The sequence below is a fragment of the Macadamia integrifolia genome, chromosome 3 (genome assembly GCF_013358625.1).
Source record: "Macadamia integrifolia cultivar HAES 741 chromosome 3, SCU_Mint_v3, whole genome shotgun sequence".
NCBI classification, from domain to species: Eukaryota; Viridiplantae; Streptophyta; class Magnoliopsida; order Proteales; family Proteaceae; genus Macadamia; species Macadamia integrifolia.
In genome coordinates, this window is record NC_056559.1 from 35105178 (window position 1) to 35129185 (window position 24008).

General features: G+C 40.5%; 2 protein-coding genes and 1 pseudogene across 2 annotated transcripts; 2 read left to right on the forward strand and 1 right to left on the reverse strand.

Moving 5' to 3' along the window:
- Positions 1–781: 781 nt before the first annotated feature.
- Positions 782–2569, reverse strand: LOC122074411 (probable jasmonic acid carboxyl methyltransferase 1). Its single transcript, XM_042639232.1, has 4 exons — positions 2179–2569; positions 1876–1934; positions 1098–1349; positions 782–982 (listed from the first exon to the last, which is right to left on the reverse strand). The coding sequence occupies exons 1-4, from the start codon at positions 2567–2569 to the stop codon at positions 782–784; spliced, it is 903 nt and encodes a 300-aa protein (XP_042495166.1).
- Positions 2570–7475: 4906 nt separating this feature from the next.
- LOC122074412 lies at positions 7476–8939 on the forward strand (annotated as a pseudogene).
- Positions 8940–11699: 2760 nt separating this feature from the next.
- On the forward strand, positions 11700–14732 carry LOC122074413 (putative disease resistance protein RGA3). The gene has a single exon (XM_042639233.1). It carries the CDS (start codon positions 11700–11702, stop codon positions 14730–14732), a length of 3033 nt encoding a protein of 1010 aa, XP_042495167.1.
- Positions 14733–24008: the final 9276 nt, after the last annotated feature.

Below are 24008 nucleotides of genomic sequence, written 5' to 3' on the forward strand. Positions count from 1 at the left end.
GGGTCTGCACTAGAATTTGTTGGATTAAACTGTAACCGAATTCAAGACATCAAGACATTGTACCCAACAATCTTTATAGTAGAAAAATTGGGATCTTTCTACCACGAAAATTTGGGCCCACCCAACCTACTATGTCATACCTAATGCCAACTGTTTAAAAACTAGAACAAGAAAAAGGACATACAGAAATTTTTTCTCTCTAAGCAATGAGTTGCAAAGGAGTATGTCGTTCCACCCCACATTATTGAGCTTTTTAGTAGACACGAGTGGATCACACTGATGGTATGCTTCATTTAGGTTTGGGTGGTGACATGTGTTTTTTATTTTTATACTATAAATATCCCTCCATCCATTTTTAATGGCAGCAAACGAGACAAATGTCACCTCCGGATCAGTATAAGTAGGCGATCTGAACTGAAAATTACCAAAAACATGTATTAGTGATCAAGAACTAGCCATTAATCCACCTCCAAAATTACATCAGCATTTAGTGAAAAAAAAATCAACCAGTAACTTCATCCAAGTGTAGCACTGGCTGGTGCCACCCAAAGCATACACACATTCTTATTACTTCTCTCTTACAGAAATGACTAAATTAACATTATTAGACACCCAAAACCTCACTTCCCTCTCAAGGAAATGATGAAATTAACTAATTTACCCTCATCCCTTGAGAGGTGATCGCTGACATACTCCATAAACCTACTAAACAGAATTTCAATCACAGAATCCCCAAAGTGACAAGCGATCAAGGGTTCTATCACTGCTCTTATAATCTTTGCTACTTTCTGCCCACTTGTAAATCTATTAAACACGAGCTCTTTGTTGCATCATCATCACACCCATCCCAATTGATGTAAAAAAATTCTAGTTCATCAAGATAAAACGATCCGTCTGCACTAACTATAACATCTAACTCTTCACTAGAAGGCATATAGAAAGGCAAATTGAATGAATCCACTTTAGCTTCTTCAGTGAGACCCTATAACAAAATAAACAAAAGTTTTAATAATTTGAACATTAAGAAGATCAAAGCATGGTAACCATGAAATTTGTCGGCTTTTTTATCTATACATGGGAAGCAGTACTAAGCATACCTCTGAGACCAAGTCATTTAGTGACTTAGACAAGTACTCCCATATGTAACATGCATTGCCAAAGGGATCTTCACTTCTCCTGCCTAACATTGTTAGAACCATTTGCCCTCCTGATATTATTTTCTTGGAACGCAAGCTAAGAAATAAAGAGAAATCCTTTTGAAATTGCTCCAAGTATGATTTGTGCACACTTGGTGAACTCATCCTTACGAAGTAAATATTTCCTTTGTTACTTTCAGCCATTGATGGAACCTATTATGCATCATAGTTAAGAAATATATTGACACTTGTATGAGTTGTCATGATTTACTTCACTCACAATCTCTCTCTTCTCATCACATTAAATATGTGGGTCCACTTGTGTGAAGCACCTTGGCCCACCAAATTAAATGAACCCTTTTACTGTTGGCTATTGGCTAGGCAAGTAACATGCCAATAGAAGCCAATAGCATATAGATCCTTAATTTGCACTTAAATAAAATGGAAATTTCCCAATTGGGAACCATTATGTACACCAGGCTTTTTGTTTATTCGAAGGGAGATGGTTTTCTGAGCAAGTATGGTACTTTATATCCTATCATAATGATTTTTTAGTCATTATTTTTTATTTAAAAAATAATAATATAATAATCTCATGCGAGAGGGAGTATAATATGCCTTAGGCTCAGATAACCTTTTCCCATATTTAAAATAGGACAAAGTTTTCCTTAATCGAGCGGTAAGAAGAGATGGTCGATATGATCCCCCACTCTCACCAGTTATCTCCCCCCTATTGTACCTTCCCATAGTCCACGGTAAATTGATACCCATTCACCGTGGCCTCAGGAAAACTTGATCCTTTAAATTAAAAAAATAATAATAATTAAAGGGATTGAAATCCACAGGGTCTTTCTAGCTAATTGTGTACTTATGCAGGGAATTTCAATGAACGTGCATGAATCCATGTATAAAATGAAGGCTAAATTATATGGTTCTTTAAATGTTATGCGGTAGAGGAGGTGGAGAAACTAATTATTAAGTAGCAAACCTGAGAGAGCCAATGAAGGCTAGCTGTGAGAGGAATGAACAAAGTCTATAGTACTGCTTGGAAAAAGCCTCTCATAGAAAGAACCAGGTAATCCTGAGATAGAACAATACCCAAACTTTTCACCCTTCTCCTCCTTTGGTTTTTCATAGAAAGCCGGCAAGGTCTTGAAAATGATGTTGAAGTCATTATTTAGAAGATCATTGAGGAACACTTGAAATTCTGGTGTATCACGATTCAACTGATGACATCTTTTATCAAGAGCCTCGGTGATCTCTGTGATCACCAGTAGGGTGTTTGGCCCTGATGAGCAGCCCAAATCTGCTACTTTTAAACATGGAGGTATGTTGGTGGTATACAAATCTGAAACATTCTGAATCACAGCTGCTTTTGCCTTGGTTATCACCAGTTTCTGGAAAAAATAAAACAGACCAAAAACCCTGTTCATCTGTCTCTTAAAAGAAATGAAAATGAAAAAAATTAAAGGCAGGGAAGATTAAATAGAGAGAGAGAGAGAGAGAGAGAGAGAGAGAGAGAGAGAGAGAGAGAGTACTTGAAGTTTGGAGTTACTACCGTGACTAGTTTCTCCATTTCCCTCATTCGATGGCTTCCTTTAATTCTCAACTCCTACGCTACAAATTGCAAGTAGTGTAATGGGAATTGTAAACTGTAATAATATTCTGATTATGTTTTATTAATCAAGATTACAGAATATATATACATAAGAGATTACATCTGATACGGTTACACAGTTACACAGTTATAACAAACAGTAGCAACTTGTCTAGGTAACAGCACGTGAGCTAGACATGGTTGGTGAGGGTGTGTTAGCATGTGTGGCCGTATACTGAGGTATCTCTCTAATATGCCCCCGCAAGCTCAGCGGTGGTGGACCAACATTGAGCTTGGCACAAAGAAATGTAAACCGCTGACGGGACAAACCCTTGGTAAAGATATCCGAAACTTGATCAACCGTGGAGATGTAGCGAACAACAAGTTGTTTGGAAGCCACCATATCTCGGACAAAATGAAAATCAACCTCTATGTGTTTCGTGCGGGCATGGAATACCGGATTGGCCGTTAAGTAAGTAGCACCAATGTTGTCGCACCAAATAGTTGGAGCATTGGCAAGGAAAACACCAAGTTCACAAAGTAGAGAACGAAGCCAAACAATTTCTGTGGCAACAGAGGCAACCGCACGATATTCAGCCTCTGTGGAGGACTTAGACACAGTGCGTTGTTTGCGAGAAAGCCAAGAGATTAAGTGGTTGCCAAGAAACACACAGTAACCAGAAGTGGATTTACGATCCACAGGGCAGCCGGCCCAGTCGGCATCCGAAAAGGCTGTAATGGATACTGTGGTATTGGGCTGAAAGTGAAGACCATCAGAGAGTGTATGTTTTACATAACGAAGAATTCGTTTCACGGCTGTCCAGTGGATATCAGTTGGGTTGTGCATGAATTGGGCAACCCTATTGACCGAAAAACTTAAATCTGGTCTTGTGATGGTTAAATACTGGAGAGCACCAACTATTTTTCGGTATTGAGAACCATCAGCCAAAGGTGTACCAGAGGAAGTGTCAAGAGGAGGCCCAGTAGCCATTGGAGTTGAAATGGGCTTTGCACCATCCATGCCAGCATTAAGAAGTAAGTCAGTGGCATACTTTCTTTGATTGAGAAACAGGCCATCAGAGCTACGGCATACTTCAACACCCAAAAAATAGTTTAAGTTGCCCAGCTCTTTGAGAGCAAATTCAGAAGAGAGAGCCTGAACCAATGCAGCAATGGCACCATTGTTGTTACCAGTGAGAAGAAGATCATCCACATAGACCAAAAAAAAGATAATATCAGTATTCTTCCGATAGACAAACAGTGAGACATCTGTTTTGGAGGGGATAAAGCCATATGAAATCAGGTAGGTACTAAGACGGGTAAACCAGGCGCGGGGTGCCTGTTTAAGACCATAGAGAGACTTCTTCAGATGGCAAACATAGTCCGGTGTTGCTTGATCAACAAAGCCAGGAGGTTGAGTCATAAAAACTGATTCAGTGAGATCCCCATGTAAGAATGCATTTTGAATATCGAATTGCTTAAGGGGCCAGCCATAGGTAACAGCCAAGGACAACACTACCCGAATTGTTATAGCTTTGATAACCGGACTAAAGGTTTCGGAATAGTCAAGCCCAGGTCTTTGATGAAAACCTTTCGCAACAAGCCTCGCCTTATATCGATCAATGGACCCATCAACTTTATGTTTGAGACGGAACACCCATTTACATCCCACAACATTCATACATGGTGAAGGTGGTACAAGATCCCAAGTGCCATTTCGAAGTAATGCATCAAACTCAATGTTCATAGCCTGTCGCCAGTTAGCAGAGCGCATGGCTTGAGTATAGCAGGTGGGCTCAATAGAGTCAGGAATGGAGTGTTTAGTTGCAGTCAGGTTAAGGCGTCGAGATGGCCGAAGGGAGCCAGTTTTGGATCGGGTGACCATCGGATGAGAGGATGGATGAGTTGGAGGCTCAGATCGGTCATTAGGCCCAAGAGAGACCTGCTGGGATGATGTGTGTTGTGTTTGGACTTGTTGGATTGGAGGCCCAGTAGAGATATCATAAGGTGTTAAGGCTGGTTGAGGTGGAGGCCCAATAAGAATATCACCATGAGTAGATGGGGAAGACTGATTTGGAGGCCCAGAATTGGTGGTGGTGGCTGGTATGTCTGAAACCGATAAAGGAGGTGTGTTTGGTGGAGGTTGCAAAGAGGTAGAGGGACAACAAGGGTAGAGTATAGGTGGAGGACTGTCAAACCATGGATCCAGAGTCATCCCAATGGAGGTATCCCAGAAGGAAGAGGAGGACAAAAATGGGAAGACTTGTTCATCAAAGATAACGTGACGGGATACAAACAACCGTTGAGTGGAAAGATCCAAACACTTGTAACCTTTGTGAGAAAGGGAATAGCCCAGAAAAAGACATGGTGTAGACCGAGGCTGAAGTTTGTGAGTACGGTAAGGACGCAACCAAGGAAAGCATAAGCACCCAAAGGTACGAAGGAAAGAGTAATCAGGATCATTTTGAAAAAGACGTTGTAAGGGAATTTGAGAAGAAACCACAGTGGATGGGAGACGGTTTATAAGATACACAGCAGCTTGAAATGCATAAGACCAGTAAGAGGGAGGAAGATTGGCATGAAGTAAAAGTGTGAGTCCAGTTTCAACAACATGACGGTGCTTGCGTTCAGCAGTACCGTTTTGTTCTTGAGTGTGAGGACATGAAACACGACGAGATATACCAGCGGTAGCAAGAAAAGGATCAAGTTTCTGAAATTCACCCCCCCATCGGTCTGTAAACATTTTATGTGACATGAGAAATGATTTTCAACAAGAGCTTTAAAGCGAACAAAAATTGAGTGAACATCAGATTTCCGCGACATTGGATACAGCCAACAATATCGACTAAAGTCATCAACAAAGATTACATAGTAAGTGAAACTGTCGACAGAGACAACAGGGGCTGGACCCCAGACATCACAATGAATTAATTCCAAAGGAAATTTGCTTATAGAAGTAGACAAAGTAAATGAAAGTTTGTGACTTTTAGAGCAAGCACAGTCACTACAAACAGAGTGCTTATTAGTACTAGTAGGAAGAGAGAAACGATGAACAACGTCACGAACGGTATTGAAGGAAGCATGACCAAGGCGACAATGCCAGTCAGTAATTGAAGTGCGAACAGCAGAGCAAGCAACTGCAGTAGGTGAGGTAGACTGAGGAATTTGATATAAGCCATCTTTACTCAACCCCTGATAGAGGACCTGTTTCGTTCGCCGATCCTTAACAACAAAATGAGTAGAATAAAACTCAAAGAAGGCATCATTATCAGTTGTAAACCGATGAACAGAGAGTAAATTTCGTTGAATATTAGGAACATGATAAACAGTAGGAAGATTAAAGGGAGTTGAAGAACCTGGAAGAGTGCAAGATCCAACATTAGAGATTGGGAGTCCTTGACCATTCCCAACAACAATGTGGTCAGAACCAGAGTAAGGAGAGGAAATAGCTAGATTGCTAATGTCTGAGACAAGATGATTATTAGAACCTGTGTCAATTAGCCAAGAGGCAGTGGAAGAACAGGAGGAATTATAACAAGAGAGAGCAAAGGAATTACCTAAGAAGGCATGATTAAAGCGTTGAGGACAGGTTGAAGCAGAGTGACCGGCCTGACTGCAAATCTGACAAAGTGATGAAGAAGCAGATCCGGAAGAGGATCCTTTGAAATAAGACTGTTGTTCCTTGTAACGAGTTGGATCAGTGTTCCGATAACGACCACGCTGATAGGAATGATCTGCTTGATTTTGGTCAGAGTAACTCTGATTAGACTGTGAACGATTGGAGCGGCGATTTCCATGATAACCACGTGAGAACCGATTATTGGGGAAACGACGGGAACCTGGAGGTCCAGTTGACGATCGACGCGAATCACCTCCTGAGAGAGCAAGATTCGCTGTTGTAATACCAGCAACAGGAGTTGAGGCTTGAAGAAAGCTTTCATGGCTTAATAATAAGCCAGTGAGTTCTACAAAAGACACAGGAGAGGAGCGAAGCCGGATCGATGTCGCAAAGTCGCGAAAATCAGGACCAAGACCTCTAAGGACTGCAAGAACTAGATCTTCATCAGACAGAGGCTGATCGATCGCAGCCAGTGTATCAGCGATTGACCGAACATTCAAGATGTACTCTGTGATCGACTCAGTGCCATGGTGAAGACGAAACAGCCGATCTTTGAGGTCCATAACTCTTGTTCTTGAGGTAGGAGCATAGATCCGACTTAGAGTCGTCCAAGCTTCTGAAGAGGTAGCAGCACCAACGACATGAGAAATAGTCGCTTCAGACAACGACGATATGATCCAACTCAGAATGAGTTGATCTTGTCTCTCCCACAGATCAGCAGCTGTTGCAGAAGCCGGATCAGAGGACGACACAGGCCGAGGGAAAGACCCATCCACAAACCCTAGAAGGTTGTATCCACGAAGAAGTGGTAGAAATTGAGTGCGCCAAAGCAAGTAATTCGAGGCATTAAGCTTCAAAGGCAGGTGAGGAGAAACATTGGTAGAAACCACCTGCAAATCTGAAGCAGAGCTTGTAGCAGAAGAGGGAGAAGCCATGAGAGGATCAGAAAAGAAAGCTCGTTTGAGAGGTAGCTCTGATACCATGTAATAATATTCTGATTATGTTTTATTAATCAAGATTACAGAATATATATACATAAGAGATTACATCTGATACGGTTACACAGTTACACAGTTATAACAAACAGTAGCAACTTGTCTAGGTAACAGCACGTGAGCTAGACATGGTTGGTGAGGGTGTGTTAGCATGTGTGGCCGTATACTGAGGTATCTCTCTAATACAAACATCCTACCTCCGTAAACATAATGAGGACGTATTAGATACATTTTATAAATCCATTCCAGGTGAATTATGCTTCTTGTTTGTCCAATCTTTGAATTCTGTACTCTTCTCCTCTGTATCTATTTGTAATTGACCCAATTGACCCAATTTGGATTTAATTTTTAAGTTGAAAGTTGCAATATTGCAGGTCCTTTATAATTGGCCCATGTTTGTTGTGGCTGTTATGGCATCAATTATAGCTAGTCAGGCCATGATCTCTGGTACCTTCTCCATCATCCAACAGTCCCAGGCGCTTGGGTGTTTCCCTTGTGTCAAGATAGTTCACACATCAACAAAGTATGAAGGACAAGTTTACATTCCTGAGATCAATTACCTTCTAATGTTGGCATGTGTGGGAGTCACTGTAGGATTCAGAACAACTGCAAAGATTGGAAATGCCATAAGCTATTAACTATTAGGGAATAAGCCCTAGTGCTTGAACACCACTTAGGTCCACAACCACTTCCAAATTGTTCTTAATTTCTACAGATTTGTACTCACAATTCATTATCTCTGTGTTTCTATGTAGGGATTGCTGTGGTGTTTGTAATGACGCTCACTTCGTCTTTTCTAGTACTTATCATGATTATGATATGGAAAACCAACATACTTCTTGTAATTGCTTACATTCTGGTCATCGGCACAGTTGAGCTCCTATATCTAAGTTCAGTGCTCTACAAATTCGATCAAGGTGGGTATCTCCCCTTAGCCTTCGCGGCAATCCTGGTGACCATAATGTACATTTGGAACTATGTGTACCATAAGAAATACTATTATGAGCTAGACCACAAGATTTCTCCTGAGAAGCTCAGAGATATTGCTGCAAACACCAACTTATGTCGAATCCCCGCACTCGCCATCTTCTACTCTGAGTTAGTCCATGGCATCCCACCTATCTTTCAAGCACTACATAGAAAATGTTCCAGCAATGCACTCGGTCCTTGTCTTCATCGCTTACAAATCACTTCCCACAAGCAAGGTTCCGGTGGAGGTACCGTTCCTATTCAAGCGAGTAGAACTACATGAACTTAATGTCTTTCATTGTGTCGTGAGGTATGGATACACCGATGTACGCAATGACAAAGAACCCTTTGAAAGAATGTTGGTGGACAGATTAAAGGAGTACATTAGTGAGGATCTATGGTGCAATGGTGGTGGAGAGGTGGTCCATTTGGTGGGAGAGGGTGAGGTGGTAGCAAGAGAAGGTTCTGGTTTTGGGAAGAGGATATTGATAAATTATGCATATAACTTCTTGAAGTGGAATTTGAGACAAAGTTACAAGGTGTTTGATATCCCTCCTAAGCGTCTCCTGAAAGTAGGAATGATGTATGAGCTCTATAATAATGAAGTATCTATGCACAGATGAGTTGAGTGGAGAGTGGGTATCATATAAAGCCATGTATAATTGTTAATTTGGTGGTGAAAGTCTTAATTTCCTTCAAATTCTATTTATATGGGAGTAAATTTTTTCTTATTTTTCTGTGTCATTTCTTTTGCATTGAAATAAATAGCTAGTAATTGTTTCTGTTTTTCCATATTTAGATTTGTACCAAAGAATGCTACACCTTTCTCAGAGTTAAACTTTTGTATTGATAGATCTTCAAACCAGTTTAAGTATTAATTTGAAGCTTTTCAGTTCACAATATGATGCAAGACAAAGAAGTATCAGTCAACATTAAATAACAAACGAGTGCTCTAGCTTGTAATAGCTCTGTTTATCCCTTTTAGAAGATTAGTTTCCTCAGAATTTTTGCAAGATCTTTCATTCCCAACATAAAGATATGTGGTGAGAGTGGAATAGTGGATCACCTAGGTGATGGCTCTATGCCACTAAATTATTGAAGTTGAGGAGATATAGAATGAAAACACTGATATAAGTCACACCATTTTCCACTAAATCTTAAGGAGCATTGAATAATCTAGAGGGTATTCAATTCTATTTGCAAGAGACTTTGATGTTACTCTATTAGGTCACATTACTTAAGCTGATGGGCTTACAAAAATCTAACAAATTAGGATTTTTTTTTTTTTATTTGACCTACAAAAGCCACTAGTTGCATCATATCATTCTTAACTTACTCCCAGAAATGTTGATAAGAGTAAAGCAATTACAAGTGCATCAACAACAGGGGTTTTGTAGGTTCCTATACTGAACAGTGAACACAACATCCCTTATCTGTTCAAGTGTAGGAGCTCCCACTATCTCTGTTTTTTTTCTGTTTTCCTCTTCAGAATCTCAGATATCACAGATTGCATCTATTAGCATAAGGGTTTAGGATCAACAGCATTAAATGTTTTAAACAACTCAATAAGTGCTGGGAGAAACACCTCCACAATCCCTCTTTTTATGTTACATCTGTCCCCACAGTAGAGATTTCATTTGGTAGTATGAAAACTCTTAGAATCAATACCAAAGAAAACACGAAGAAAAGCAAAACAGATTAACGTAAAACATAGAGATTTAATGAGGTTCACACACGGATGTGGTGTGCTATGCCCTTGGATGAAGAAAAAGGTGGTTCACTATGTTGGAAGAAGATTACAATGGAGATCTCTCAAGAACACACAAACTTGTGGCAAGAACACTTGCCCAGAAATCCTAAAATGAAAATGCTCAACAAGACAATAGTACATATATATACTCCTCCAAATCGAGTTGATCCATCAAGTCGTGCCGTACCATGGGGTCCTATTCTGCTACTATCACAGACATCAGGGAAAAAAATTGTCATTCAAGTCGTCATGAAAATATGTTGTAGCGGGTCAATCTTCGAAACGGGTGAAGAATTTGAGACAAACATAACAAAAACTTATAAGTATATTAAACTTAATTAGGATTTAGGACCATGAACATGTAAGGGGGTAATTATTTTTCTAATACGTGAAAACATCTTCTACCACGGGTGAAGTGAGTATCGGATGATCGAGATGACATCGGCATGCACCCGGATATCATCTTGGTCGTCCGATGCTCGCCGCACCCGAGGCAGACAATAATCACTTTTTGATACCGAATGAAAACTCAATCAAGCACTTTGAAAGCTCATGCAAATCTAACCATATATATCCAGGTTTAGCATTGTGCCTTTTTATCCCCAATAAAGAGTATTTAAGAGATACGCAAGGCTTTTTACTTGTCAAAAGCAGGCTTACTCTCTCTCGTTTGACTAGGGTTTTTTTTATTTTTAATTTAAAAATTCCCAATAAACTTACAAAATTTTGAAAAGTCAACTTTTGACCCAGTACAATCCAAGTATCTATGGAAAGCGTTTTTGAAGTTCTTTACAATGATGCAACAATTAGAAACTGATTTGGCCAAAACAGGCTTGAAAAGATCAAGCAAATGTGGGTCCCATAGGCTGAAAATGCAATATTTATTTTATAAAATAACTTTTTCAAACCTTTTTAAAATAAGGCAAGAAGTATGGACTAATAAATACATGAAGTTGTTGCCCTAGAGAAATGAGTTATCAAGGGACCTTCGCCTCATGAAGCGTGTGATTCTAAGTTCGACTCCTCTAATCTCCTTGGAACCATTTACATAAGAGTTGTTCATTGTTTATTATTGCTTTCAGTGAAAGTTGAATGATTCTCATCCAACCCCGATATAATCTAATTTATATGATTGTGGGATCAGTATGGACCACAGGAAAAGTCTACACGTCCTTAAAAACCCAAAAAAAAAAAAGCATATTCCTCATGTTTCTAAATAGCATTAAATCTTGTTCAAAGAGATTGAGAGAATATGTATACATGTGATTGCCAGTTGATCAATTATTATAAGAACCATCATGATGATGATGATAATGGTTGACCCTTAATCAGCGGAGATAGAGGAATTCCTTTTTTTTTTTTACATCAAATCTTGTGCGGAGACCTCGAGGATAGACTTGCATGTGCTTGCAGTATTCAATGGTCCCCTTGTTCATATTCGATGCTTTAAAATTAAGGACTTCAAGTCTTCAATAATAAACTATCAAGCAAAGATCCAAGCTTTCCTCTAATTGTCCACTTCCATCAAGTGGGCAAGCACATCATTTCCTAACAATTCAACTATCATCGCCTTGCTAGCTATTGGAGAGAATTCCTGATAGTAAGTGCTCTTGTGCTCCTTTGAAAAGAAATGATGACCCCTGAATCTCTTCTTGTCTCTGGAACACAGCCAATTTTACAGAATTTGATCTCCATTGCTACCCAAGAAATCGGTCTAGCATGGGGTGTCAAGGGAGAGTTGAAAAAGCTCAAGACTACTCTGACCACCATCGAAGCTCTGCTGGAGGATGCTGAGAATCAGCAAGTGGAGAAAAAAACAGTGAAAAACTGGCTCAGGAGGCTCAAAATAGTTGCTTATGATGCAGAAGATGTGATAGAGGAGTTCAAATATGAAGCTTTCCGACGTAAAATGGAAATCCAAACACGAATGAAGGGAAAGGTACGCAACTTCTTTTCACGCTCCAACCCATTTGCTTTTCGGCTAAAAATGGCCCATAAGCTTAAGGACATCAATGGAGTTTTGGATGAAATCAGAAAGGATGCAATTGGCTTCAACCTCAGAGTAGTAGAGCCAGCTGCTAATTCTACAACCATGATGAACAGAGAGGACCGGCAAACCTTCTCTCTGATAGACGATTCAGAAGTATTTGGGAGGATAGATGACAAATCAAAACTAGTAGATATGCTTGTCAACAGTAGTAATGATCAAATCATTTCAGTCATCCCCATCGTCGGAATGGGGGGAATTGGGAAGACCACTTTTGCTCAATTGGTCTTCAATGATCCGTTGATTGTGAAGAGTTTTGATTTAAGAACGTGGGTATGTGTGTCCGAAGAATTTGAAGTCAAGAGACTTCTAAAAGAAATCATGGAATCAACTAAAGTTAAATGTGATGCATCAAGCTTGGATGTAATAGCACGTGATCTCCAAAAGGAGTTGATGGGTAAACGGTTTTTGCTTGTACTGGATGATGTCTGGAGTGAAGATCGTTTTATTCAAAAATGGGATATGTTGATGGTTTCCTTAAGATCCGGCAGTGTAGGTAGCAAAGTTATTGTGACTACACGCAGCACTGAAATTGCAAGAATTGTGGCCTCAAATTACACACATCATCTGGGTATATTATCAGAAGAAGAAGGTTGGTCTTTGTTTAGTCGGAAAGCATTTAGCCATGGAGGGCCAATAGAAACCCCAAACCTAATAGAAATCGGAAGGAGAATCGTAAATAAGTGTGGAGGAGTGCCTTTAGCAGTGAAGGTCTTTGGAAGCCTAATGCACTCCAAAACAGAAGAGCAAGCATGGTTGGCTATGGAGCAAGGTGAAGTTTGGAATTTACTACAAGATAAAGGTGGAGGAATAATGCCCATATTAAAGTTGAGTTATGATCATTTGCCATCATATTTGAAACGTTGTTTTGCTTATTGTTCAATATTTCCTAAGGATTATGTATTTGATAAAAATACATTGATACAATTATGGATGGCAGAGGGATTACTTAAACAACCCAAAGAAAGCAAACAAATGGAGGATGTTGGGAATGACTATTTCAATATCTTATGGGGGAATTCTTTCTTACAAGATTATGTGGAGATGGGCGAATATAAAGATATAGTACAGACATGGAAGATGCATGATCTAGTACACGACCTTGCACAATTTGTTGGAAAGCTTGAGTACTCCACCATGGAGGGCAATAATGTGGAAGAAATTTCTGATGAAGTTCGTGGTTTGTTACTTTTTTCAGATCATGGGGAAAGATTTGAATTTTCAAAAGAAGCCTCAAAGAATGCACAGAAATTGCGGACAATAATATTTACTTCACGGCCATTCTCACCAAGCTTGGCCACAAATGACATGTTGATGAACTTCCAAAGCTTGCGTGTGTTGGGATTAAGAAATTGTTGGATTCCTGACTCGTCGTCTTCAATAAGAAAATTAAAACATTTAAGGTACCTTGACCTCTCAGATAATCCAATTAGAGTGTTGCCTGAGTCTTTCACTAGCCTCTACAATTTACAGACGTTAAAACTCAAAAATTGTATTCATCTTGAACAACTTCCCAAGGAAATGAGAAAGATGGTTAGCCTGAGACATCTCGAATTTCCGAGCAATATCAACGACATTCAGATGCCATCTGATATGGGGAGATTAACTAATCTACAAACATTAACAGCATTTTTTGTAGGGAAAGATGCAAGTCGCGGTATTAAACAGCTAAAGTGCTTGAATCTCAGAGGAGAACTGACCATAGAAGCTTTGGGAAATGTAGAAAGTGGAATAGAAGAAGCCAAGGAGGCAAATTTGAGAGGAAAGAAAGATATTCATTCTCTACATCTAAAGTGGAGTTCTCTGGAAATGGGCTGTCAAAGTGACGAAGGAAAAATGTATGATGTGTTAGAAGGCCTAGAACCACATCCAAACTTGAAAAAGTTTTCAATGATATTCTTTGAGGGTGTAAGATGTCCTAAATGGATGGCAAGTGGTTTGTCTGTGTACAAAAATTTGGTTTCATTCCAACTCTATCGCTGCGATAGATTGGAATATGTCCCCACACTTGGGGAGCTACCCTTTCTTAGGTATCTTCGGTTGGAGACAATGGGAAACGTGAAATGTCTTGGTCGGGAATTCTATCATAGCAGCAAAACTAGTACTGATGCAACTACTTCTTCAGGGATGGTTGCATTTCCATCGCTTAAGTGTTTAAGGCTAACTTCAATGCAGAATTTGGTTGAATGGTTGGAAGTGTTTCCTTCATTTCCGTATCTTGAAAAGTTGTCGATGGAAGACTGCTATATGCTGAAAATCATGCCAAGTCGATTCTCTTCCCTCAAAAGCTTGACTATTTGTTTCACAAATAAGATGGCACTAAGCTCATTGTCAAGCAACGTTATCTCTCTCAACTGCCTTCATATTACTGATTGTAATGACCTCAAGTCTCTGCCGGAGGGGTTGCTACGAAACAATGCACATGTTCTTCAAGAATTGAAGGTTTCAGATTGCTATGAACTCGAAACAATTTCCAAGAGAAGGACAAGAGGGATCCCCCCTTCCCCTAGTCTTTCCTTCTCTTCAATCCTTGGAAATAAGGAGATGTCCTCGTGCAAAGCCTTTACAGAACGTACATGGAATGACTTCTCTTCGAAAGTTGATATTGACAAACTTTGAAGCTTTGAATTCACTACCAGAGGGATTGCGAAGTCTCACTATGCTTGAGAGTCTACACATTTCTCGGTTTTCAAATGGGATGGATTATATTAGATGGGAAGACGATCTCCAACACCTTGTCTCCCTTCGATACCTAATACTTGTTGGCTGGCCTCGGAACCCTGATGATCTCCTACTCCAACTTAAGCACCTCCCTAATCTAACGACTGTGAGCACATTTGAACAATATTGGTGGGAAACGGTGAGGTCTACTAATCTATGACTTCTAGATTAATTATACAGATTTTTGCATTATCTTCACTTCAATTTCCAGGGATAATCTAGATGGAAGTTGGCGAATATCCTTATTTTGTTTCTGTTATATTAATCTATTGACTCATCTCACTCGAAGAGTTGGGCAATTGCAGTCCCCCTGATTTTATGGGTCAAGGAATGGAAGACTTAGAAGCAATCAAGCAACTTACATAAAGATGTTCAAGCTAGTGAGTTGTTTTTTTTTTTTCCCTATAAATAAATCGTTGGTTTCGTACTTCCTCTTTATTCATCATCTTCGCTGCTAGCTCTTTAATAGATATAACAAAGAGAAATGTTTGGATCATGGATACAGCTTTCCAGTTCATGTTCAGAGGAGGGTTTCTTGACATCTTCAGCTCACTAAACCTGAGTATGCCTGGCCCCTTTAAACCTCTCTGCATTGACTCATGATGCTACTAGTGTGTCAAGGCTTGTGTCTGATCGACACCCATTTACATGAAATACTCCTAATGAGTTATCAAAATCAAGCCCATCCTATAGCTAAATACTTGTGAGTTTTGTGCCTATCCATCATCTAAATATTCAATTTTTATAGTTTGGTTCTGTATGTGCTTTTGTTTTCTTTTTTTCTCTTTGCTTTGCCCTATTCAATCAAATTTCTTTTTGGACAAGCTTTAATTGATGTATGAAATGTTCTGACATGCAACTATAGCTTCTAAGTTTTCTTTGACATCACTATGTCATTTTCTCAGATTCACCAATTTTATTGTGGAAATTATCTGAAATTTTGCTTTCAATTATCTGTTCAGGTATTGACCAAACAACAGAAGTAGAATGTATATTTTGGAAAATAAAGACATGTCAAAATTTATAATGTTGTCATACAAATTTTCTGTTTTCAATATATGTGTGAAACCCTATAATATATTTTCTGCTGTGCTTATTTTGTCCTTCAGGATATTTTCTACTTCAAACTGGAGATTTCTTCATAATCTTTAAAGAAGAGTGCTCTGGAAAATATGTCAGTTCATTTGAAGCCTTGTATGGACATTTCCTCACTGTAGCTCAATTATAATATGTTGAATTTTCTTCTAAATGAGGAATATTTAGGATGTGAGGATAGGAACAACACTCCACCCCACTCCCAGCTTCTGAATCTATGATGAGGCTGTTTGGGCTAAGGTTGTTTATTTATTCACTTCAATTGTTGAAGTTGTAACTTGTCTTGCCATTTTGGATATTGAATGAGTGCTGTAGCAACTAATTTGAGTTGAGACCTTGTGAACTCCAATGCACCTAATAGTAGATGTTTGTACACAAGTACTGGTACAGATTTTGGGTGATTAACATGTATGTGGTTCTTCATTTTCCCTATAACAGAGCATTTGTATGGCTATGCCTGTTATTATTCAATGTTTACCCTTTTTTTCCCTTTTTTTTTTTTTTTTCTTTAAAAGATATTGATTCATGTACTTCTTAAGTCTTTCAAAATTGGTTAGTTTCTGGTGCTTACAGATTTGACTGTAAAACTTGTTACTGTTACATTATGATCTTGTCACTGTGGTGTACGAGTATCATTGGTTATAGAAGATTCAAGTGAGCTTGGGCTGATAATATCTCCAAGAACACCCAGCTTGACCCAGCCAAACTAGTTGGGGGGCCATGGCCACGAAAGGAACATTGCAATGAATAGGGTAGAAAACATTCCAAAGACTGATTTGGTGTTTGTCACTTTGTTTGCTTCTTTTGTCAAGTTTGTCTCGAATTCTTGACCCGTTTTGAAAATTGACCCGCTTCGACATATTTTGATGGCGATCCGAATGAAAAATTTTCTGAGATCTATGATGGAAGCAGAGGGGTTGGGCCCAAGCCTAGAGCCCAGCATTGATATACGTTTAAGGAGAGGGGGAGGGGGAGGGGGAGGGGGAGTGGGAGTGGGAGTGGGAGTGGGAATCGGGAGGACACTTCTGTTTATTTTCATCAATTTGTCCTTGAAATGAGCTCTTTCCATCTTACAATAAAAATATTATACATTTACGAAGGAAATTATACGAAAATAAATTCTTCATAGGAAAATAGTTATATTTTCTTATTGTGGTTCTTGTGAGCATGTTTCTATTATGTTTTCGTGGCATTTGTTGCGATTTTTTATGGTCAGTCTCATTGGCATTGACTTCTTGTTTTGTTGATCTTTCGTTTTATCAAAAAAAAAAATGTTGATGGTTGATGACTTCAACTTTGGAACAAGATGAGCCCAGTTTGTCCAAGCTGGGTTCAGGCTCTACTGTGGAGCTCCAAGCCACATGGATGCCGCGGTCAAGTGTCATAATGGTTTGGAGGAAGCTCATTAGGAATCCAAACTGATATTCTAGCCTCATTGGCCTTAGCTGGTCTCATGTCTCCTTCAAGTCTGCACAACCTATTTAATTGTCTCTTCTTATGGATCATAACCCAATTTCTATTACAGTGAATTTGTGTCTCATTGGTGGCTTGCTTTGCAGGTGGGGCATTGAGAAGCCGGCCATTATCGATGGTTCAATTAAGATCCTCTCAAATGCTGGGCTTGGAATGGCCATGTTTTAGTCTTGGTAGGTTCTGATTATCGTAAATTTGATGGTTGGATTTATAGTTTTGAAACTATTTACTGATGTGCTTTGATGATTTTGATGTTGTTACAGGTTTGTGGGAATTCGGTTGCCTCCTTTGCCATGGTTGTTCGATTCCTTACAGGTCCAGAAGTTTTGAGAGGGTATCACATCTTGCAATGAGTCTCATGACAAGTGGATCCATTAGCTGTCTTCACTGCTGTTCCACAGGTCTATGGATTATTTGAACAAGATATAGTCATGGCTTTGGGATTCCTAATGCATAAACTGATTGGCAAATATTGTGGTTGGATTTTTATTTTTTGTTTTTTGTTTATTTATTTATTTTGGGTGACACTGCCTAATCTCGTGGCCCCTGCACCTAGACACATAGTGGTGTCACATGAATATTTAGAGATCTTCTTTCTATTTTTTATATTTTGATTATGAGAAGGGAATTGCACAACTATAATGTGTGGATTCTTTCACATGCCCTCTCACATCACATTGGTGTATCCACACTTTCTCTCCTTATTAAATGCCCACCCCTATTAAGGACTGTAACCATCCTTTCATTTTTACCAAAAAAAAAAAAAAAAGGGAAAATTACTTGATTACCATTTGGGTTTTCATTTACAAAATTACCCAACTTGTGTTTCAGTTAACTAAAAAATATAAAATCATGTTTGAGTTTACAAAATTACCCAAAATAGTGATTCTCCTTCATCTACTTATATGTTTTGACATTTTTACCCCTGACCATGTTCTCCCCTCCCCTTCTCTCCTCTTCCTTCAACCATCTATCAGCAGGCTACCTTGCTGGCCTTCTCACCATCGAATACCTCACACCTGCCTTGCCATCAGCATCAATGAAGCCAACATCTAAGTCATTGAGGCTTACAGTGCCAACCACCCTCGGAGCAACGCCCCCTCACAACCGCTTCTACCAACATGACCAACCTCCTTCTGCCCATCGAAGGTCGATGTCCATAAGACCTCTCTTTCTGTCTCCATTCCCGTTGTTGACGGCGACCAACAACTGCAACCTCGCATTCTCTCTCCCCACTCTCTTTGTCCCCTCGCTCTTTCTAGAACCCTCTCCCTTTGTCTTTTTGGTGTTAGGAAAGAATTGAATGGGAATGTTCCAACGATTTCCATGAAAGAGAGCCTTAGAAATTACATAATGTCAAATGATCTATAATATGGAGATTTGTGGAGGTGGCAGCATTGATTATAATCCCAAAGGGCCACGGTTTCTATGCAATGGCGGAGCAATTGCTGGCTCGTTTTGAGAGAATTTTCCACTAGAGAAATGAGTCAAAACTCATGATGGGCTTCCAACTACAAAGGTTAGTGTGAAAAAACCTAATCCTCTTCTGCACGTGATTGGTACAAGGGTACATCACCTGCCTCAACGGTCCCCTCAATCTCTGTTGAAGTAGTGTATTGGCATTAACTTTAATGAATGTACAATGGTGCTCTTATATAGAGATTATAATTATTGAGTTATAGACAAACTCTATGATCACATGTGGGAGACTCAAACTCTAATAGTAATAGGGTAGGACTCTATTAACATATGTGAGTAATGGACTGAAAGTCTATTATCACATGTGAGAGTCCTATTCCAACTCTGCTATCTCATGAGATAGTCTTAAACTGCAAGTTAGTCTCTAGAGTTTGTGCTCACTGAAAATGCCTATAATGTAGGAGAGGTTGTTGAGTGTGAATATGACTCTAAAGGTTAAGTTTGAGTGGGACGCTAACTGTCTTGATATGCCCCCTCAAGATGGGGATTTGAAAGGTCGAATCCATAGCTTATCCCGTAGAAAGGAGAACCGTGTAGAGCTGAGAGCTTTGGTAAGGATATCGGCTATCTGGTCATGTGTTGAAATGAACTGCACTTGAAGGTCCTTGGAGGCGACTTTATCACGAACGAAGTGAAAGTCAATTTCAATGTGCTTGGTACTAGCATGAAAGACGGGATTGACCGAAAGGTAAGTGGCCCCAATGTTGTCATACCAAAGAATGGATGCAATGGGAACAGGGATCCCTAATTCCTCAAAGAGAAAGCGAAGCCAAGTGAGTTCGTCGCAGGCATCAGCCACTACTTTGTACTCAAACTCAGTGGAGGAGCGTGCAACTGTCTTCTGCTTTTTAAAGGCTCATGAGATCAGATTAGGACCCATATAGATGGCATAGCCTCCTGTGGATTTGCAACCCGCACTGTCACCAGCCCAGTCAGCATTGGAGAAGGCTTGTTATTGGAGGGAACTAGATTTAGAGATGAACAACTCGTGATCCTTAGTACCTTGGAGATAACATAGAATCCGTTTGACTAGTGTCCAATGGTCTTCGAAGGGGGCATGCATGAACTGGCAGGCACGGTTCACTGAATAAGCCACATCAGGCCTGGTGAGGGTGATGTATTGGAGAGCACCGGTAATGGAGCGATACCTGGTGGGGTATGAAAGAAGGACACCCCCTATGGAAGATGCTGCAAAGGTGGTGGCCATGGGTGACTGGCTTACAGTCAGTCATGCCAGCCCTCTGTAGGAGATCAGTTATTTATCGGTGTTGAGTGAGGAGGACACCATCAGACCGATATAGGGCTTCAATACTAAGGAAAAAGTTGAGACGATCAAGATCCTTGATAGAGAATTCTGAAGCAAGCTGATGAAGGAGAGTCTGAACATGAGTTGGTTGGTTCCCTGTAACCAAGATGTCATCTATGTAGACAAGGACATATGTAACAATAGAGCCCTGCATATAGATAAACAGTGATGTGTCGACCGAAAACCTGAGTGAGTGAGGAGCTTAGATAACCTGTGAAACCAAGCCCTAAGAGCCTGTTTGAGCCCATAGAGGGATTTGTGGAGGCAACAGACATGATTAGGGTACAGGGCATCTTCAAAACCCTGGGGTTGAGCCATGTAGACTTCCTCAAAGAGAATACCATGCAAGAACGCATTCTGAACATCAAGCTGACGAACATCCCATCTGTTAGATATGGTCAAGTAGAGGACTGTCCATATGGTAGTAGGTTTGATGACAGGGCTAAAGGTCTTATGGTAGTCAAGACCAGGTTGTTGATGAAATCCTTTAGCAACTAAACAGGCCTTATATTGCTCAAGGGAGCCATCTGCCTTCCGTTTGATGCGGTACACCCACTTGCAGCCAATTAGATTCATAGTTTCCCTGTAAGGCATAAGAGACCAAGTACCATTACGTAATAAAGCATTAAATTCATCAGACATAGCAGATCACCAATGAGGAACCTTGTGGGCCTGGGAGAAGCATGCAGGTTCAGTCGGGTCAGGTGAGGTGGTGGTAGAGAGGGTCAAGGGGTCGGCATAGAGATCGTGTAGGGTTCTGGTGCGACGGGGTGGGGTGGTTGAGGAGTTAGGGTCAGAGCCAGTTAGGGTGGGGTGGGGTGGGGTGAGGTGAGAAAGGAGGGGATATGGGAGAGGGTGGTTCGGGAAGGGGCGGTTCTAGGGTGGCAGGGAGAGGGATGGGTGGGTTTGGGATGGTAGGTGGAGTGGTAGGGTGAGGTTGAGGGGTAGGAATGTTAGGTGCAATGCCCCACGGGGGAGGGGTAGTAAGAGGGGGTTGGGTTAAGGAGGATGGTGGTGCAATGTGAAATGGGAAAAGTAGATTTGTCAAATCTGACATGGCGAGATATGTAGATACGACGGGTGATGAGATCCATACAATGATAACCATGATGGGAAGGGTTGTATCCTGAGAAAACACATGAGGCAAAACGGGGTTCAACCTTGTGATGATTATAAAGACGGAGCCATGGATAACAAAGGCATCCAAAGATTTTTAGAAAAGAGTAGTCTGGAGAATTGTTTGTAACTAACTGATGGAGAGATTTGTTACCTGTGACAGAGAAGGGTATGCGATTGATGAGAAAGACCACGGTTTCAAAGGCATAATCCCAGTAAGCCTGGGGAACAGCTGCATGGGATAGTAGTGTAATCCCAGTTTCAGTAATATGTCTGTTACAGAGTTCAACTGTAACCTGTTGCTTATGAATATGAGGGCAAGATAACCTGTGTTGGATACCCAACTTGGCAAAGTAAGATGGAAGAGTACGAAATTCTCCCCCCCCCAATTAGTTTGAATGGCCTTGATGGAGCAAGAGAACTGGCGTTCCATCAAAGCCTGAAAAGTATGAAAGGCAGAGTAAACATCAGACTTCAACTTTAAAATAGTAAACCAAATATATTTAGTATGGTCATCAACAAATATAACAAAATAACGATTTCCATTTGAAGAAACTGTGGGGTGGGGGCCCATACATCACTAAAAATCAAATCCAAAGGAGATGAACTACGAGAACTAGTTTCACGTAGTGACAATCTACTAGCTTTGCCCATTTGGCAAGCAGAACATAAAGAAGGAGACTTCACAAGCTGATGACCAGGTAACATAAGATGAAGCACAGGTTCATGAGGGTGCCATAAACGATGATGTCAACGACTGAAAGATGAGGCAGAGGCCAGATTGGCATAAGGTGATGCTGGAACGGAATAGAGACCATTCTTACTGTGTCCGATAAAGAGGTTTTGCTTGGTCTTCAGATCCTTCACAAAGAAAAAAGAAGAGTGATACTCAAAGTAAACATTATTGTCATGGCAAAACTGTTGAACAGATAACACAGAACAAGTGAGAGTGGAAACATGTAAAACAATAGAAAGAGAAAAGGAACGAGTGGGAGAAGAGATGGAAGCAGTACCTATGTGAGATATAAGAAGGCCCTTACCATTACCAACCACGAGTTGGTTATTACCTATGTATGGATCATAGGTGGAGAATTGGGTTAAGTCAGAGGTGGAATGGTGGGTAGCTCCAGTATCAGGGATCCAAGAGGTGGTGAAGGATTATGGAGGTGTGGGGTGATGGGGTGGAGGCACGATGCTAGGAGGTGGAGGGGTAAGGAAGGGTGTAGTATGGTAGACGTTGGGTTGAGGTGATGGCCAATTGTAGGGATGGGGAGGGGTAGATAGAATGGCAGCTCTGGTAGGTCCCTGTGGGACGTAGTAGCAAGTGTCTGTCTGATGATTAGTGCGTCCACATATTGTGCATGGATTGTGAGCGAAGGCATTAGAGCGACCAAATCCACTAGCACGGCCATGACCAAGGCCTCGGGAGGAGCCTGTACCACGACCCTAGTTAGTTTATTCGCGTTTAAAACGCGTTTAAAACGGCATCCCGTTTTTTTTCCGTTTTAAACCCCGTTTTTCGAATTTTTCACAAAAAGTCGGTAAAAAACGGGTACGGGGCTATTTGAAGTTTTTTTCCGTTTTAAACGCCGTCCCGTTTTTTTGATAGTAAAAAAATGGATTTTAAAAAATATAAATTTTTTAAAATAGAAACGTTTAAAACGGGGCTATTTGTTTTGATTGTTATCTAGGTATTTAGAGAATTATTATGCCAATTTATGTCTATATATTGCCCTTTTTTTGACACTGTATTATTTAAATATAAACGTTTAAAACACGTATCGTCCGTTTTTTATTTTTCCCCGTTTTTACCGTATTTGACCGTATTTTTTACCGTCCCGTTCACGTTTTGATCCGTTTAAAACATGCCCGTACCGAACAATGTTTTTTTGCCGTTCCCGTTTTAACTAACAGAGACCACGACCACCAATGGAAGGAGGGCCACGACCTTGGTGAGTGACATTGGTTGATGCATCAATGGCAGGATCAATAATAAGAAGGCGTGAGTGGAGAAGGTTCTCGTGACTCATAAGGAGACCATGCATGTCGGTGTAAGAGATGGGCTCATTTTGTGTCATCATAATGGAAGCAAGTGTTTGATATTCAGTGTGTAGGGCCTGAAAGATGTGGATGTTAAAGTCTTCCGATGGGAGGGGCTTCCCTACAGCTACTACCTCATCGTAGAGATGCTTGGCTTGATGGAGAAGCTGAGTAATGGTCTCATTTGGTTTGTGAATCAGATTTTGAAGGGAGATGTTGAGAGACAGAATCCTGGTTGTAGACAGAGAACTGAATGTAGCATGGAGTGCATCCCAGATCTCTTTGCTAGTGGTCCGTCCGACTGCTAATGAAAAGGCCTTTTCAGAGAGAGAGGCGATGAGAATGCTCAAAATAGAAGCATCTTGTTCATGACATGCCTTGGCTTTGATAGGGTCTTAAGGCAACGATAGTCACCGGTGACAAAGTTGAATAGGCATTGGCCAGTGAGATAGGGTACGACCTGTGTGTACCATTAAACATAGTTCTTAGATGTGAGCTTTAAAGATATATGATGAGCACCAGAGAGGGATGTGGGAGGTGGGGATGGATCGGCCATGGTAGAAGAGGGAGGAGGTGGTTCGGTCATTAGGGATTGGAGTATAGAAAAAGTATGTGAGAGGAAAAGGGGAGAAACGTGGGTTGGGGTTTTGGGCTTGCTTTTTTTT

What these genes read in the sequence shown, in the direction of transcription:
- LOC122074413 (XM_042639233.1), top strand. Translation starts at nt 11,700, where the DNA reads ATGACCCCTGAATCTCTTCTTGTCTCTGGAACACAGCCAATTTTACAG.
- LOC122074411 (XM_042639232.1), bottom strand. Translation starts at nt 2,569, where the DNA reads ATGAACAGGGTTTTTGGTCTGTTTTATTTTTTCCAGAAACTGGTGATA. An exon ending in TTACCGTGGACTATGGGAAG is followed by an intron (nt 1,350 to 1,875) that starts GTACAATAGGGG and finishes GATGCATAATAG; the next exon opens with GTTCCATCAATGGCTGAAAG. An exon ending in TAAATGACTTGGTCTCAGAG is followed by an intron (nt 983 to 1,097) that starts GTATGCTTAGTA and finishes ATTTTGTTATAG; the next exon opens with GGTCTCACTGAAGAAGCTAA.